The 19,417-nt window shown below is 36.2% G+C and overlaps 1 protein-coding gene across 5 annotated transcripts; it reads left to right on the top strand.

The window, feature by feature from the left end:
* The first annotated feature begins 1,448 nt into the window (after positions 1-1,448).
* LOC144447387 (uncharacterized) lies at positions 1,449-18,745 on the top strand. 5 transcript variants are annotated; one of them, XM_078137394.1, is made up of 12 exons: positions 1,449-1,881; positions 5,572-5,670; positions 6,999-7,086; positions 8,042-8,200; positions 8,746-8,880; positions 9,229-9,363; positions 10,090-10,224; positions 11,155-11,298; positions 11,550-11,693; positions 12,121-12,265; positions 12,806-12,867; positions 13,674-18,745. In XM_078137394.1, the coding sequence occupies exons 5-12, from the start codon at positions 8,799-8,801 to the stop codon at positions 14,360-14,362; spliced, it is 1,536 nt and encodes a 511-aa protein (XP_077993520.1). In that variant the 5' UTR covers positions 1,449-1,881; positions 5,572-5,670; positions 6,999-7,086; positions 8,042-8,200; positions 8,746-8,798; the 3' UTR covers positions 14,363-18,745. The 5 variants fall into 5 exon arrangements, with proteins under 5 accessions (XP_077993520.1, XP_077993518.1, XP_077993519.1 ...); XM_078137392.1 differs by having other exon boundaries at positions 6,723-7,086; XM_078137393.1 differs by lacking the exon at positions 6,999-7,086.
* Positions 18,746-19,417: the final 672 nt, after the last annotated feature.

The following is a 19,417-nucleotide window of genomic DNA, read 5'->3' as shown; positions in this document are numbered from 1 at the left end:
AAACCGTTTTAGTCATGTAATTATGAGTTCGCTTGAACGGAACGTATACTATAGTACGGAAGTTGTTGTCAGTACAATGTTATAGGGGTGCGTTTTGGGTCATTAACTCCATTGTCAGCAGATATAATGTTTGCTTTGCGCAGAGTCGATGTTGGTGGTGACGCATAGGTGTCTGACAACAGTGGTCTTAGAACTATATCACATTTACAATCAAACTTTCCTGCTATGGGAAGAAGTACACGGTTTACTTTAAACGTCCTTGAGAGGAGGAGGGGCTTGGGGCATGGCAGTTAACATATGGCTAAATAATTAGCGACCATATTCACCATGTCAACTGTTACTGTCACGTGGCTATATACAGGGTTCATTAGGGGTTGTGTCTGCCTTTCGCTATCACGGCGCGTGGGCGAGACTTAGGTGTTGGCGGCGTGTAGGTAAGGTTTGGGTGCGTATTTGCTACGAGATTTCTCAGAATCAGTGTGCTAAAAAGTGCGTCAACAAAACGATCGGCCTCTTCGCAACAGCTCGAACAATAGTCTCAGACAGGAAATACTGCTGTCTGTGATATCCTGTTACAAGAGTAAGATAAATATTGTGGCTCGCCAGGTTTTGTTGAAAAGTTCAAATTTTAACAGTATAATTACCTTTTGAAAATTAATACGAGTGTTAATAGAGTTTCCATATTAGTGCAAGACGTGAAGTAAAAAGTGATATAAAAGTTAGGTCTCAAATAATTCAAGGCCCAGTTTAGATGAGGTTTGATGTTTTGTTGTGAAAACGAATTGTCTGGCAGGGGGGGGGGAGATATAGAAAAAGTTAGTTCCAAACAAAAATTGAATGATCCTTTGTCAGGGAGATCCCAAATTTTTTTCTTATGTTTCTCATTACCCGACCGACTCAAATTTTCATCTCCGACATGAAATTTAAAATAACAAAATATTTTCGCCCGTCCTTAATATTTTTGAGGAACAGCGTCCTTTTTGGACTGTCGACGTCATCTACAGTCATGGCGATGGCAACGACATTTGTTCCAGATGAGAACATTTCTTTCATGACGAAAGTTATTCAAGTACTAGAGAGGGGGGAGGGAGAACATGCGAGAACATAGAAGCTGGGAAAGGGCTTGTTACCAGGAATCCAATAAAAAGAAAATAGAGGCTGAGAAACATGAAGTAGATGATTTTTTAAATATTTTTTTTTAGATTTTAAATTGACGGACCTACTCATAGTTTCTATGAAAAACTAATGAGAAACATTTAAAAAAAATAGGGTCACCCTTGTGTTTATTTATCGACTGCGAGAACCGGATACCGGACCTTTGACCTCTATCAGTAAGCTGAGAACAAGTGACGAGAACCCCACACCCTCTTCCCAAAAGTTAATTAAATAATTGACTGTTGTCTATAATTATGAAACCAGAGACTTGTCTGTTATCAAACACACTACTTGACGTCATAGTACTATATGCTGGTATTATGGGATATGAATTTAAATTGTGAAATCTATAACACAAGCGTGACGAGGTAACATGTGATGAATAGGAGGTAATAGGCGGAACTATACTGTGAAACTTTCACATCCTGCGTCACGACGCCTTTGTTTGTCCTGTTCGACTGTCGTATGGATTAATGATTGCCACCGAACTTTAAAATTCCAGTTCCCAGCGTTTGATATAGTCTACATTCGAGTTTTCAAGACACACTGACCGATGCTGCATACTAGCTTGTCCGACCCACTCCTGTGACGCCACTCTAAGTGCTCAGTTACAAACATGTTTCTGGAGGGGTTCAATCTCTGTACCACGGTCTGTTTTATTGGCATTTTCTTGAATATCGTTTGTCTTCCTCAAACCACGTCAGAGCAGTGCAGCCGTAGTGTAAGGTAAGTTTTCTACCTCTGTCTGTTTCACAATCACTAAATTTGACTTAAACTTATGAATGCTCCAAATCGGAGCATACAAGAAAAGGACGTTGACCTCAGGCGCTTGACTTAATTTGACATCGCAAGCATATAGTGATTAGATTGTAAAGTCGACAACAAGTTCAATATCTTAACAACGAATTTTCAATTTCACAATACAGTGGGGACTGGAACATTACAGTTTCATCTACATGCTCTTATAGTATATTTAGTATACGTTGGCGTGCCTGTACGATTGACATACTTCTGTATCACAATAGAACTGCAGTATTATAGTGTCAGCAAGGTGAACGGTACAATAGCGTGCACAGCAGGTCGTATCTAAGACATGGTATATAATTGTCTTGTGTGTTGAGCTGAGTTAATAGCTTATACAGTATTGTCAATGTGTCCTTACTAGTAGCAATGTTCATATTATATCACGTGATAATGTCCACCTGTCATTTTTTTGTTATACACCAATGAATGACCTCAGCTACGTTGTAGCTACATAACCAATAAGCCAAACAACATTTTCAGAATGAAATGTCTGCAAGTTTCTACCCCGATACAACAATGTATGACGTGAACCTCAGAAACAGACAAAACAAAAACAAATTAATATATGTTGATGATCGATATCCCAGGACACGTTCCATTGTAACTTTAATTTTTACTGCCGTTTTTTGTAACATGACGATATCTTTCGACATGTGATTTATAGCTATACCGGACTCATTGTGTTGACTACTCCGCTCTGCACAACTTGCAACTTGAATGCGTGGGTTTATATACCTGTTTTGATTTGCTATAATTTGAAAGAGACATATGCAATTAATGTATGTTCCACCCCTCCCCTCGTCAAATTAACCAAGCAACCGACATATAGAATACACACAGTTAAACAAACAAACAAACAAACAAACAAACAAACAAACAAACAACAAACAAACAAACAAACAAACAGACAGACAGACAGACAGACAGACAGACAGACAGACAAAGAGACAGACAGACAGACAGACAGACAGACAGACAGACAGACAAAGAGACAGACCAACATAACAGACAAATTATATATCTCTACTAACGTGTATACTTCACTGTTGAAAGGTTTGAAAGGTATGTTTTAGTACAGTTGCATCCACTCAAGTTGATTGCCACTACCACTATCAATAATCATAGGGTAAGAAATTAACGGAACTTTAAGAATTAGATCTTTGGGCGGTGATATTTGATCCATACAATTATACAATACAATACAATACAATACAATACAATACAATACAATACAATACAATACAATACAATACAATACAATACAATACAATACAATTATAAAACTTTATTGAACCTTGTCAGGAAATTATATTGTCTGCCATAAAAACAAAAAACAATTTAAACGAGTAGATAAAAACAATAAAACGAGTACATAAAAACAAGACTTTCACAATCAAAATACGTACATAACCAGGATAAAAGAACGACGATAACTCGAAGAGAGTGGATTACCAGAATAAAGCACGTGATAACTGTTCTGAGTCTCTCATCCACCATTCTATATAACCTAGGTCCACATACAGCAACACGAATTGACATAAAATTATGATACTTGGAGAGACGAGGCAGACCGTGTCGCTACTAGTGCAGCGCCACTATATGCATCACACGAAATGTAGTCTCGCGGCCAGACTCGTGACTATCGTCCATTAGCTTTGTAAGGAGCACAAAGTGCGTCCCGTACAGGCGAAGCTGCGGGAAGTGAGGGACTTAGCTTTAGTCTGAATCCCCTCACTTCTCGCGGCTTCGTGCGCCTTAGAAAGCTAAGGGACGATAGCCATGGGTTTGGCAGCGAGACTACAAGAAATACAGACAACGGAAATAGGAGGTGTGAGAGATTAGCAACATATCTTGAGTGATACCCTCAAATTTGACCCACCATGGATGGTCAGGTGGATGTACATGTATTAGACTAACACATCCATAGACCCACTAACTAGGAATACATAGCAGTTGGTAATGCTCATGAAAGAGGGACAGTTGTCACTGCATAGTGTGCCAGTATGGTGATAGGAAAGACATACTTGTCAAATAGATCATGTACCATGGCACAAAATAAGGCCAAGCTTAGAAATACAAAGAAGAGAAAGATATACATATAGGAGTAATCTTGGACGATAAGCTATCCTTCTCAAGTCACATGTCTACAAAAATTAACAAGGCAAATTCCATAATGGGTCTGATTAGAAGAACTTATGCTCATCTGGACAAAGAAAGCTTGTTGTTGTTGTTGTTGTTGTTGTTGTTGTTGTTGTTGTTGTTGTTGTTGTTGTACAAAGGTCTGGTCCGTCCACATTTGGAATATGCCAACCAAGTTTTGGCATCCTACCTTAAAAAGGATATATTGTTATCGAGAACGTACAACGCAGAGCTACCAAGTTAATTCCAGGATTTAGAGAATTGTTATACCAGGAATATATTTAATATTTTGATTTTTTTTTAATTTTCGATGCTTATTATTTACTGTATGTTGATCTCTCCGTTGTAAGGCGTCAGTTAATGTCTATGTATTAATCCGAACGTTTAGTGAAAGCCATCCAGAAAACTAAATTACGCACTTATCTGCAGTAATTCAAAACTGATTATAAAGCTGAAAAGTAAGCTTATGTATTGTTAAATCTCTCTAGGAGTCTACATTCACTTATGGCTCAACTTTGTTCAGGTTTGCTGCCTCTCCGTATCGAAACCGGTAGGTCACTGTGAACCTGTCAAAAGGAGTGTATGTAATCAGTTATGTTGTCATAAACTAAGCATGGATGCCTTTTGAGTTATGATTTTTATACTGTAGATTTGAGAGCACTGTTACTAAAATAGTATTATGATTTGCCGATGAGTTTTCTTACTTGTCTGTGGTTTAATTTAATTTGTAAATCTTTCTGTTGACGATAAGCTGAAATAAGTACTCGGGGATAAGGTTCAAGCTAGTACCTCTAAATTCATTGAAGCTGCATTTCTCAGATGCAAAAACAGTTTGTATAGATACAGTTAAATTATTATTTATTTTACTATTCAGACTATTTGTATTTTTTCCCCTCGTTACTTTGTAAATATTTCAAAGGTGACTTATAAGCCCATTGGGCTGGTAGGTTGTGTTTTCTATTTTCATCTAGCTATATTTTAATTTATTTTTCAAAATCTAAAAAAGATTGTATTAGTTGTCAATTTTACATCTATGTAGTGTACTGGCAAGGATTAATCTTGTGCGAAAGCTCGGTTTTGAATTTGTCACCATATTAAAACTGTACTATAGCTAGTTGTAACTGGGGTATCATTTGTTGATCAGACAACAACATTATATTTACTGACAATTATTAAAATACCAATGATTAAAACGTGATTGTAATTGTTAATCACTTTATGATATTATCCGCACAGCTTGAAATCATGATCACCGTTGACAGCGCTGGGCTTTTGGGTGAAGACCCAATAATAAATTGATTTGATTTATCGTTTCTACAGGTACAAAAAATACGTATATACACTTGTAATGCAATACTGTTCACGGTGTACGATATTACGAGTAAGTTATTGTACATAACAAACACTTTCAAAAAATACTTGCAACTGTTAAGCTATTAACATCCAATTAATGTTTTTGTTGTTAATTTGAAGGTTTTCTGAAACGAAGAGCGTTACTGTCCAGGGTACTTCAAGTCAAAAGTACACAGTAAAGTGTGGATTTTGGTCATTGAGTAGATGTACCAAATACAGGTAACAATAGTTTTGTATGCATTACTTGAGCAATTATCATTGTCCATAGTCTTGCTGCTAGACGTTCGGGCTTTCATCCGATTCGATAAGTGAACGAAGTTCGCAATGAGGGGGTGTTCGCCCTCGAAAGCGACCTATCGCTTATTGTATTGTTTCGGAAGAACACCCGAGGACGAGCAGCTAGACTAATTTATATCAAAGTACTTTTTGTTTTTGAGCAAAGAAAGTGCAAGTGACCAACGAGACCTTGTCGCTTTTAGCTGAACACGAGAAGTGACAAAACGAGTTTTTGTGGCTGAAGGGGGGGGGGGGTACCAGAATAAACTGAATGCCGACTGCAAGGCATAATTAGTTATATTTGAAGCATGCACCAATTTGAATTACATTTGAAGAGTGCATAAGATATAGCATAATTACTGAAACTCGTTAATTATGCAAATGACTCAGTAAAACTCAAAAGCTACATCACCAAGCTTTCCCAACATTTGCGGTTAGTTATGTTTGTAGTATGTACCAAATTATATTGAATTTGAATTATGCATTCTTAAGATATAGTCTAATTACTGAAAATCATTAATTATGCACTAACTCTTTAAAACCAAGAGTTAAATCAATAATCTGTATGAGACGTGTGCACCTGGTATCATGAATGTATCTACCAAATTCTATAGAGCTTGAAGCTTGCACTCTTCAAATATAGCCCGATTACTGAAAATCATTAATTATGCAAATGACTCACTTAACCTGAACGCGATATCAACAAGTTTTGCATGGCGTGTGTTCTGTTATGTTTGAAGCATGCACCAAATTATATTCAATTTGAAGCGTACAGCCTAATTAATGAAAATCATTAATTTATGCAAATGAGTCAATACATATCTACAAGCTAAACTGTATATGACACATGCACGTTGTTGTCATCAATGTATGTACCAAATTATAATGAATTTGAAGTGTGCATTCATAACATATAGTCTAATTACGAAAACAATTAATTATGTAAATGAGTCATTAATAATCATGTTTGTTTACCAAAACCTTATTACTTCTAGCTATTATCCTAAAGAATATGTGCACCAAATTTCGTTTGAACCAGCCGTTTTTGAGAAAACGATGACACAGACACAGACAGACAGACAGAGATTTCATCCCTAATATTTAGGGATACACCTGTGTATATGTTGTTTTTGAAATAAATAATGAAAGGTAATAACAACATTTTGCCTGCGATCGCGAGCACCGTAGCACAAGAGACGTTGTCGTGACTTAGAAGAACGACAAGGGTATAAATACAATGATATGGTTTGTTCGACCTTTGCTTGCATTAGGTATTATTAAATAACGTGAACAAATACCGTTGAATATTCATGCATAGGCATGTTGTGTAATACAGGACTGGATATTTCAACTGTCCAGGTGAGTGATTAAAATAATATTATAATGATATGCAATGTGATAGTTATTACTTCTGCATACATTTCTAGCACAACTGAATTGATGTTCAGTAGTGCTACATGCATTGTGAAATGTGTCTATGTATGTATGTATGTATGTATGTATGTATGTATGTATGTATGTATGTATGTATGTACGTACGTACGTACGTACGTACGTGTGTGTGTATGTATGTATGTATGTATGTATGTATGTGTGTATGTATGTATGTATGTATGTATGTATGTATGTATGTGTGTGTATGTATGTATGTATGTATGTATGCATGTATGTATGTATGTATGTATGTGTGTATGTATGTATATATGTGTGTATGTATGTATGTATGTATGTATGTATGTATGTATGTATGTATGTATGTATGTATGTACATGTATGTATGTATTATGTATGTATGTATGTATGTGTATGTATGTATGTATGTATGTATGTATGCATGTATGTATGTATGTATGTATGTGTGTGTGTATGTATGTATGTATGTATGTATGTATGTATGTATGTATGTATGTATGTATGTATGTATGTGTGTATGTATGTATGTATGCCTGTCTGCCTCTGGCTGTCTGTCTGTCTGTTTGTCTGTCTGTCTGTATGTCTGTTTGTCTGTCTTTCTGTCCGTCTGTCTGTCTGTCTGTCTGTCTGTCTGTCTGTGCGCGCGTGTATTAAACTAATACAACCATTATTATAGTATACGGTTGATAACTCATAAGTCACACCATTACCCATTTATTGAAAATAATGACACGTTCTGAAACCTCACAACATATTTGTGAAACTCCATACGGAAATAATGAACAGTAGATATATATATACATCAGTAAATCAATTTAAAAACATTTCATTTCCTTTGAAAGTAAATTCATACACGAAACTCTTAATTCAAAGACCATGTGTGCAACATATTTATTGTCAGAATGCTCGGAATGGAAATTTGCTTCTGATCTATGTCAGAATGGTGGATGTACGTCCTGTCAGAGTTGTGAATGCAACCAAGCAAACTCTGATCGATGTCACAAGAGAGATGGCACTTGTTTTTGTAAAACAGGTTGGCATGGAAATACATGTGAATATCGTGAGTGAATTACTTGTTTCTATTCGTTCTTTCGTTCGTTCGTTCGTTCGTGTGTATGTGTGTATGTATGTATGTATGTATGTATGTATGTATGTATGTATGTATGTGTGTGTGTGTCTGGCTGGCTGGCTGGCTGGCTGGCTGTCAGTCCGTCTGTTTCTCTGTCTGTCTTTTTGTGCCTCTGCCTATCCATCTTGAGTGTCGACGACAACAAACAATTTAAATCGTATTATGGCTACCAAGTTTGTTTCTAGAGCTTAAAATAATAAGAAAACAGAGCCGAGCTAAATGTACTAGAATCAAGACATTTTACAACGGAATTCAATAATTCTGTGATGTAACAAAACTTTGGCCTTTACCTAGACTGGCACAGTCATCGAGCTTATATATTTAAATTTTTTGAAGTAAGAGATTTTATGATCACACTAGATAGATTTTTTTATTTTTTTATTTATTAACCGATAAAATACCTCACAGATAAAATTAATACAGAACCCGAAATAATATTTTACTGAAAACTGATATGATGAAACTGTTTCTTCTAGGGTGTGAACAAGGCTTATACGGAAATGGTTGTTCCAAGACGTGTCCTTGTGTGATGAATAACACTGTATCTTGTAACCATGACGATGGAAAGTGTAATTGTGAACCTGGTTGGATAGGAAAAACATGCAATACCAGTAAATATATATTCGCATCTAAATTAAACATTCATTTAAGAGCGATTTGTAATTAAAAGAAACACAACCTGTGCAATTCAACAATCCACCGTCCATAATTCTATGTGTATAGATGGAAAAAATAATGTCGATTTCCTTGAAATAAGAAGGGGGAACCTTTGATAATTACAAAAGGAGCTGAAACAAGGTCTTATTTTGCAAATTTGGAGAGAGTTGAATAACTTTGATTGTCATGGAAATTGGTTACAAAGGCACATTCTACCTTTGCTACCTTACAGAGAACAATTATCCCATCTATCGCCCAATCAACATGTTTGCAATAACTCGTTTTTTTTAATTTCTGCTCAGCGTGTAATCAAGGAATGTACGGCCAAGGTTGTACTGAGAACTGTACCTGTGTAAGGAATAATACAATATCATGTGACCATGATGATGGAACCTGTAACTGTAAACCAGGATGGATGGGAGTGATGTGTAATCAAAGTAAGCATTTGATTATGATTAACTCATATGTCATTTTCATTAGCAATGTCATGTCATATATTGTAACAGTTAAACGATTTGAAGTGCTTCATTTGTCATAACCAGACAAAATGTGTTATATTAGTTATATTCCTCTTCACCCCCCACCCCCCCCACACACACACACCCAATAGTTTCAACTGTGGTCTCATTTTTATTCAATGGGACTTTTTCATTTGATCATTTAATAAGACACTTTGTACGTGACAAGAAAACTGTCTGCAAACTCCTTAACCAGCAATGAAACTGTCCATAAGTCTGTTCACCCTTTCAATACGCTGTCCACAGCTTTGTTCACTATTACAATGCCACAACCTGTAGACACTGCTGTCAAAGACTTCACTGTGCACACGTGTTGTACAGTAAAGAACGCATACAAATCGTATATGCCTTGACCATGTCTGAAATACAGCTCCATGCACCCATACAAATATTGTATACCACTGAGTTATGTAGCAATTTGTTGCTGTTATTTTTTACTTTATTGAATTTGCTCGTTAATGTAAGTGACAAGGTTTAGGTACTTGAACTACATGAGAAAATATCGACGTTCTCAGCTGGGAAAAACGTAAATACCTGTGTCAATCATATATGGTTGAATTATTTCATGTTTTGAATACGATGGATTTGGGAAAAAACGATGTATAAAAATTTCATTTCATTTCCTGTGTTATATATTTGTTCTAGCCTGTTCATCACATACGTATGATCAACACTGCAACCATAACTGTACCTGCAACCTGCATAATACGGAGTCATGTGACTCGAAGAATGGCACATGTTATTGTAAATCAGGGTGGATGGGACTGGACTGTAATGATGGTAAGCTTTACTTCTTGAAATCTGATGAATGTATAGGATATTAACTTTTGGAATACTCAACTAAATTAACCAGATGTACACCAGATGCCTCCATTAAGGAACAAGGAACATTGCACCAGAAGCAAATGCCTCCCGTAAGGGCAGAGTACATTGAACCGGATGTAAAGTGAATGCCTCCCGTAAGGGTCAGAGAACATTGCACCAGATACAAACTGAATGCCTCCCGTAAGGGGCAGAGAACATTGAACCGGATGTATTAAACTGAATGCTTACCGTAAGGGGCAGAGAACATTGAACCGGATGTAAACTGAATGCCTCCCGTAAGGGGCAGAGAACATTGAACCGAATGTAAGCTGAATGCTTACCGTAACGGTCAGAGAACATTGAACCGAATGTAAACTGATGAATGCTTACCGTAAGGACAAAACCCTCTTGATTAGTTACAACACACATCATCAGAATGCGAAATTCTTAGCTAACTTACATGCAATACACAATTCTTGATGTTTGCTGTATTCTTTATTTGATAAATTTCGTTAATTATGTAAACCGAATTATAAGTATGTTTCTCGACATATTGCCTATCAACATGACGCCTAAGTACTTTTCCTTCAGATAAGGAGACATGAGTAAGCATTGTACATCAAGACAGACAATTTTGGTGGGGATGATTTGTGGAATGTGCTGATGTAGATTGTTCTTGACCGGATGATTTCATCATTGATATCCAAATTGGATGTAAAAGTTAAACATGTGTCTTTTTAAATCTCAGTATTTATGCTCATGTTCATCTGTAAGGGCCATTTTGCGTCAATCAGAGTGTTGAGAGAGGATATCATAGAAATGATGCGGCTTACCTTTTCATTGATAACCCTACCTTGTTTACTCTATATTGACAATAATATAATATATTCATTACCCGAACCACAGCTTGCTCCAATGGATGGTATGGTGATGGCTGCCAAGATCGCTGTCTATGCATGTCTAATACCACAGTAACCTGTGACCAGTTTAATGGTACATGTTATTGTAAACCAGGCTGGACTGGAGTGAACTGTGATAAAACTATAAACGGTATGTAAGTTTTTAATAAGTTACGTTTTCCTGGGTACGGTGTAATTTAATAATACATCTCCCTTACGAAAAAAGGGAGAACATTTCTGATCTACCTACCTACCTACCTACCTACCTAGAGCTGCCTGCCAGCTTATTACTTACCTACCTATTTACCTACTTATATCTACCTGCTTACGTACCCACCTCGCTACTTATATATCTATCTATCTATCTATCTGTCCATCTATATATCTACCTAACTGCGACAGCCTGTTCCAATGGATGGTGTGATGGTGACAGCCAAGTTCACTGTCTATGTATATATAATACCACTGTAACCTGTGACCAATTCAATGGTACCTGTTATTGTAAACCAGGCTGGACTGGAATGTACTGTAATGAAACTATACACGGTATGTATGTCTAATACCACAATAACCTGTGACCAATTCAATGGTACATGTTATTGTTAACCAGGCCGGACTGGGATGTACTGTAATATCTATCTATCTATCTATCTATCTATCTATCTATCTATCTATCTATCTATCTATCTATCTATCTATCTATCTATCTATCTATCTATCTATCTATCTATCTATCTATCTATCTATCTATCTATCTATCTATCTATCTATCTATCTATCTATCTATCTATCTATCTATCTATCTATCTATCTACTTGTGTCTATGTGTATGTATGTATGTATGTATGTATGTATGTATGTATGTATGTATGTATGTATGTATGTATGTATGTATGTATGTGTGTCTATCAACTTGTTAGTCTATCTAGTTATATATTTGTGTAATATTTGTTTTATTTTTTTTCATTTACAGATGATGAGAGTGGTGATACTTCATTTCACGAAGGAGGTCGTATGAACTCTGGTGGCGTTGTAGCAGGTATCGTCGTGGTCGTGTTGGTACTTATTGTGGGAGTAGTAGCAGTGATTATCTTTATACTGTGGAAACGTAGGAGAAAGTAAGTAGCAGCGTGTAATTATATAGATTGGGGCTACATACGGTGTGCTGTACTCGCCAGCAAAGTGTTAAATCACCAGTCATACATTTACTATTCTTCGTCATCGTAATTCTTGCATTGGTAATAAACTGTGTTACAGCAGTTGACGTGTTGCCACAAAATATATGTATTCGCTTTAGAACCAATCATGTCAAATTATTTGTGATCCACAACAAACAAACGAACAATAATCACAACTTTTATTTTATTTGGCTATGAATATATGGCAATTCACAATTCAGATGTAGTTTGAGTTTTGTGGTATATACTAAAAACTAGTCTGGTGATATTCATCGATGGTCGCTCTATTTGGAGTTTGTTACTTATAAATGTCTCGTCAGTTTTAGATTGGTTAACTATCACTTGACGTTGTGTTTTAATATATATATATTCCATTCAGTTATATATACAATAACCATTTAGTGTATCGTAAATAGGTTTTCTGAACATCTAAAATGATAGCTTTTTGTGCTAAAATGTGGCATTTCTTCTTTTATCAAGGAACGAAAAATCCAGTGGCGATAGTCACACACTTAGTACTTTGCAAAGAAGTGATCGTGAAGGTAGGGTACAGTACATAATTTTTATAACCATAATTGTACCTGCTCTTTTTACACGTATTTTATATTGATGACGACCTCAAAATGTCATTACTCCCCCCCCCCCACGAAAATTTATCATAATTTTATTTAAGAAATTTGATTCACACCTGCTTCACAAAATACAACACAGTGTGAATCGAACTAGTAAAATTTCACATTGTGTACTTGTTGATTTCACTTCAAAGTATAGATCAGATAAATCTGAGAGCCAACTTAATTTGAAATAATTTTGTCGGGAAGCTTAAATTTACAAACAATTTCCGTTGGAAATTATATGTCCCGATTTTCAGACAAAACGTTGACAGTGCGATACTTTTAGTTAGGAAATACAATGTACTGAAAAGGGTTGATAGATAATTTTGGTGGGAACCATAACTTCATTAACGAATCATTTTGACGACGTTATCTGTACAGGATTTCAGAGAAACGTTAAACTTAATACTTAATTTTGGCGGGAAAATAATCGGTACTGAAGGCCGTTGACAAGTAATTTTGCGGGAAGCAGAACATTAACGAATAGTTTGGGAGGGAAGTCCATCTCATCAGAACTTTAGAATCGAAGAACTTTGACAAATTATTTTGATATGAAAATAGTCTGCTCATACAAACTTTGACAAATAACTGGCGGGGAGTGATACTTTGACGATTAATTTCGACAGAAATGTAATTTTTGTATTGAAGTTCCTTTAAAGAAAATGTGGGTAGAAGAATGGTCTGTATTGAAATACTTAATGAGTTCCCTTCTCATTTTATTTCTGTTTGAGCAGAAACATCTGGAATCGAACACGATAACGCGTATGCCAATGTGTGTAACAATGACGGAGGAGATGAAAAACGACCCGACAACATTGCCAAACCATCAGTATACGCAATGGTTAACAAAAAGCCGAAGTTGAAGGCCAAATCTAGCGAGAAGTCATCAACGGGCGATCATCCAAATTGTCCAGTTGGTGATGAATACAGCGTCATCGTTCAAAAAGCCAAACGAGATCCCTTGGATGATAAATCGGACGATGTGAATGATGGTTCGGTGCAGGCGACTGATAGCTACAGCGTTCTAGATCGCAGTGGGAAAGCATATCGGCAGAACCATTTACAGTCAGATACTTCCTACGATAATCTCGGAACACAGATTACTGGAAATAAGCCTGAAACAACTGATAAATCCATCGACGACAGCTACAGCGGTGTTGATCGTACAGGAAAGGCATACCGACCAGCTCCTGAAGTTGCGGAGATAGAATATGATAACATCAAGTCACAAGCTAATGAATCACGCCCTCTACAGAACAGTCAGGCATATGACCACCTCTCTAGAAATGTCAATGGTTTGGATAACGTTGAACCATACGGTCAAGCCGGACAGAGTCTAAGCAGTGCAGCCAGACGGCCTATGTACGAGAATGTCGGACAGACCACAAATATTGATGACAGGGTCGAATATGAAATTCAATAACCAGCAAACAATTTCTGATCCTTACTGGCACAATGTTATCATTAATCATTTGACTATTTCCTTATTTCACATTTACAAGTACAGTTATTCTCACTGATACTGTTATTCCTTATGATACTATACTGTTATTCCTCACTGATACTGTTATTCCACTTCATAAAAAAAGGTTCTCTGACTGACGTTAATAATTTTCGTGGGATTTCTCTGTTATCGTCCATGAGCAAGATTTTCTCTAAAATCATTAATAAGCGTTTAGTGAGTTGGGCAGACGAAGCATTCATAATTAATGAAGCACAGGCTGGCTTTAGAAAGGGATATAGCACAATGGACAATATTTTCACACTACAATCTTTAGTTCAAAAATATCTATCATAGAAAAAGGGTCGTATGTATTATATTTTCATTGACTTTTCCAAACTTGCATGGAAACATTTTGAAAGTTCTTAGATCTATTTACGACAATATTTAATCTTGTGTTCTTTGTAATGGCGGATTAACTGATTATTTTAATTGTAAGGTTGGCACCAGGCAAGGGTGTATGTTGAGCCCTCTTCTTTTCAGTTTATTTATAAATGAGCTCACTGCTTATATGAACAAGAGTAATAGTGGAGGAATTTTTGTCAATAATGATTTCAATAATCTAGGTATTATTATGTATGCTGATGACGTTGCTGATGTTGCAGACTTGCCTATACATTTACAAAGGAAATTGAATCAACTTGAATTGTTCTGTAATCATTGGGGTATGTCAGTAAATTTAGACAAGTAAAAAATTATGGTTTTTAGAAATGGGGGTGTTATTAAAAAATATGAAAAGTGGTTTTATAGGGGATCGCCGGTAAATGTTGTCAAACACTATAATTATCTTGGAATGCTATTTTCATCAAGGCTTTCTTGGCCACCTGCCAAGGAGAACATGTCTTCTAAAGGAAATGAGGCTATTTATCAAATTCAAGTTGTTGTAAAAAAACTATGTCGTCTTCCCCTAATCCAGGCTTTTAAGCTTTTTGACATGTGTGTTGTACCAGTGATCTACTATGGAGCTGAAATTTGGGGATATGAATATGCCCCAGTCATTTTACGTGTTCAATTCAAATTTTGTAGATTTCTTGTAGGTGTAAACTCAACTGTCAACTCAGAAGTACTGCTGGGTGAGTGTGGTAGATTTCCATTTTTGTGTATCTATGAAGCGATGTATTTCTTACTGGCTGAAACGTGTACAAATGGACAATTCTCGATACCCAAAGGCGTGTTACGAAATGTTAAAAAATCTAGACTCTGCTGGTAGGATGGCATGGGCAACAAAGATAAGAGAATTACTATTCAGATATGGTTTCGGGGTTGTTTGGATTGAACATCAGGTGGGGGACTCAAAAACCTTTTTAAATTTATTTTGTGAAAGACTACAAGATTGTTACAGACAAGAATGATCAGCCTCACTAATTGTACCTCTCATGTGTTAAAATCATAAAATTTAAATTTGATCTTGCTAAGCTCAGATTTTCTTGTCACAAATTAGCAATTGAAGTGGGACGCCATTGTAATCCACCTATTCCTGTTGAACTTAGAGTGTGTCTATATTGTAAAAGACAGGGTTTTACAGTTGTTGAGGATGAATGTCATTTCATATTGTTTTGCCCTTTATTTAACGACCATAGACTAGATTTCATTCCTCAAAGATTTAGAGTTCACCCCCACGACAAAAAAATCTTTTCCCCTACTGGCATGTAAGAATGAAGTAGTTCAGAACAAATTATCAGTTTTTGTTCATAAAGATTTCAACACTCATACTAGTTTCGTTCAGCAAACATAGATGTACTGTATATGTCTTACTTTTTCATTTAAATTATTTTTCCGTAAATTATTAGTAGAATGCTATTCATTTCCTTGTTCTTTTTCTTCTCTACAGTATAAAATGTTTTGTGCGATGCGGGCTGAGGCCTTAGCATTTAAAATAAATTATTATTATTCCTTATGTGTAATTACACCATAGGATCCATTCTAAAATTCCCCATTTCCTCAGACTTCAAAACACAATAATAAAATAAAATTTCGCGAAATTCATGTGATATGAAATCATGAAATGAAGTTAACCCAGAGTTTAATTATTGAACTACATTTTTTTTCTGGAGTTGTGTCCTCTCCCTTAAACCGTCGATGTTGTATTGTCATCCCAGCTGTTCAGAATTTGGGTCATTGTGTTAAATCTTTCCGAAATTGTATGGTCCCTATTTTTGGGGACAATAAATATATATTGTCTTGTCTTGTCTTGCGTTGTGTTATGGTTTATTGTATTGTACTGTTACAGTATTCCATTGTACTTAATGATTTGTATTGTATTATATTGTATTGTGTTGCATTGTATTATATCATAATGTACTGTATTGCATTGTATTGTAATGTACTGTTTCGTATTGCATTGTACTGTATTGTATCTGATCTCATTCTATTTTATTGTATTGTATTGTATCGTATTATACTCTATTTGTTGTACTGTATTGTACTGTCGTATTGTATTGTATTGTATTGTATTGTATTGTATTGTGTTGTATTGTATTGTATTGCATTGTATTGTATTGTATTGTATTACATTGTATTGTATTGTATTGTATTGTATTGTATTGTATTGTATTGTATTGTATTGTACATTACTTTATCAGGTGTTGGTTTTGGCTTGAGAATAATGAATTCTTACCTCTGGATAACCTCACCCGATTCAGTGGTTAGGGTGTGCAAGGATTCCTCCATATAGTTGAAAAATATGATGGAATTAATTATATTACATTATTATATTATATCCGGTTGATACAATACTGGATTTTATTGATATTATTACATTAAGGAGAACTGTTAAACATTTTCCGACTTTTGACGTAAAAATATTAAATCTCTTGAAACAATTTTATAAAGTAATCAAGGAGGGATGATGAGCTGTATAATTGTTTAATATCTACTGACATATACCTTGTCAACGCTATGATAACATTGCTTACGAACAATTCATTTTAAACATACGCACTGCACCATGGCCACTTCAAAACTTGTACACATGCATATAATTTACATTTTTGCCTTATCACACTTGGCAAACTGGATGAAGCATTTGACCACTGACAATCGAGTTGAAGTTTTGAAAATGTTGAACTGCAATGCGCTCGAATTCTCCCTGTCTTCTTTAACTTGTACTTGTAATTTATCACCAAGAACCGACTCCCTGTTATACATGACAGATAGCCGGGTTATATCACGTGTAGCTATGTCTTTGATAACACTGGTCGCCATGTTCGCAACATTCAGACAGTCCCGGATGTAATACGTGTTATGCTTATGGTCACCGTAGGAATCTAAGTCACTGGGGAGAACTTCCAGCTGATACTCAAAGACTGCATCATCAAACGTATCTTCCCGACTGAACTTATAAAATGGTGGACTTGGTTTCCCAGTGGCGTTTCTTTGTCGCTCTCGTAGACTCCTGCTGACAGGTATGGAACCGCGTGTATTTAAGTCAAAACAGACTTCCTGAGCTATACAAGTCGCTAAAATTTCGTTACTGTTTGATTTTCGTAACTCTTGGTAGCAGGTGATAGAACTTCTTCCGATGTGAACTATCTTAGTTGAGATGTTTACTTGTGTATCGAAGTGCTCCATGCGAATGGTATAATAGCCTGGAAAAATCGTGCACTCTATAGCACGAGCCACTTGCGTGCGTGCAGAAGTTGTTGGTACGCTGAAATATTTTGGAAAGTCGACGTCTAACCGGTACTTCACTGACTCAAACAAGTTCACTAGGTTCCATACGGCATATCTACCTGCAAAATAAAACAGATCAAAATATTTTTCTTTGTTAATTGTAAAATAGAGAGATGAACACTCTCGAGAAATGTGAGCGATATTTTTCAGTCTTGTTCTCATTTCCGACCCACCTATCTCTGTTGCTGCTGTCGCTATCCATCAAATTACAATTTTGTTGGCAAACAAACAATCGGGTCCGTACTCAATTCACGACTGTTTACATACTGACATCAAGTCAATGTACTGTCATGCCTCAAAGAGTAATTCAACTAATCGCTGAAGAAGGAACGAACTGTGTAATTAAAGATTCAGTGTAATTTTCGACTTTGGGCAAACATGACCGTTATCATTACGTTACATACCTGTTCTGTCAAAATCACCATACGACAGTGAATCAATCTCATGAACTGCTTCAGTGCCATCTTCAGACAGTGTACACTTCATCTTGATAAATCTGAAAGTTAGTGGTAAGAAAGATATCATGATTGAACTGCTACTAATAAACAAATATCAATTAAAGGTGCACAATCTACCTGGTAGAGTTCTCATCAGGTATACGGATAACACTGTGACGTCATTTGTTAGTTACCAATAAATTGTGAATGTTATATTCCATCTAAAATGCTGTCTCCTCTCTGATTTAAGCGTTACTGAGTGTGTAAGCTTAACATTATGTACATTTGTTACACTGGCATTTGGCAGAAAGTGCGCCCTCCGTTACAGACTATGCCACTTTTTGAAACGATTCCTTAACTACAATTGCTCACCGTAAAACTCAATTGACAACTTCAATATTCATGATTTTCGTCTTGTATATTAAATATGACGATTCTTACATCTTGGTGTAACACTTTAATTTGCATGTCATCTAAACCTCTATACACAGCCTAATACACCCACCCACGGGGGGGGGGGGGCTCCCATAGCCGAAGGGTCGCCCATAGACAGGGTCTAAGTTTGGGTGTCTGAGTCTGTGGTGTTTTTTGCATTTGATTTGTCTGGAAATGGGTCCTAGGAGGTGGATCAAATCGACGATTGATAAAAAGTGTTATATGATTACTAGCTATTGATGTGCTGTCTGAAAGGGGGTAGACTTAGTGATTTGCTATCGTTCGAAAAGGAGTAGAAAATCTGAATCCCTCTTACTCGCCACCCATCACAAATTTCCTCGGCGTGTACCCCCCCCCCTCCCCCTACAGAACACGCAGTTGCACATGATGTATTCGATGTCCCTACTGTTCACTTCATATGGCGTCAAAATGT

The sequence above is a fragment of the Glandiceps talaboti genome, chromosome 16 (genome assembly GCF_964340395.1).
Source record: "Glandiceps talaboti chromosome 16, keGlaTala1.1, whole genome shotgun sequence".
In the NCBI taxonomy this organism is placed as follows: Eukaryota; Metazoa; Hemichordata; class Enteropneusta; family Spengelidae; genus Glandiceps; species Glandiceps talaboti.
The sequence above is the reverse complement of the archived record's forward strand: the minus strand, read 5'-3'. Positions and strand labels throughout refer to the sequence as shown.

Excerpts from the sequence above, each read along its gene's own strand:
- LOC144447387 (XM_078137390.1), top strand. The coding sequence starts at position 8,017 with ATGTGTGCAACATATTTATTGTCAGAATGCTCGGAATGGAAATTTGCT. Across the intron at positions 8,881-9,228 it reads AGGAAAAACATGCAATACCA|CGTGTAATCAAGGAATGTAC; the intron begins GTAAATATATAT and ends ATTTCTGCTCAG. Across the intron at positions 9,364-10,089 it reads GGGAGTGATGTGTAATCAAA|CCTGTTCATCACATACGTAT; the intron begins GTAAGCATTTGA and ends TATTTGTTCTAG.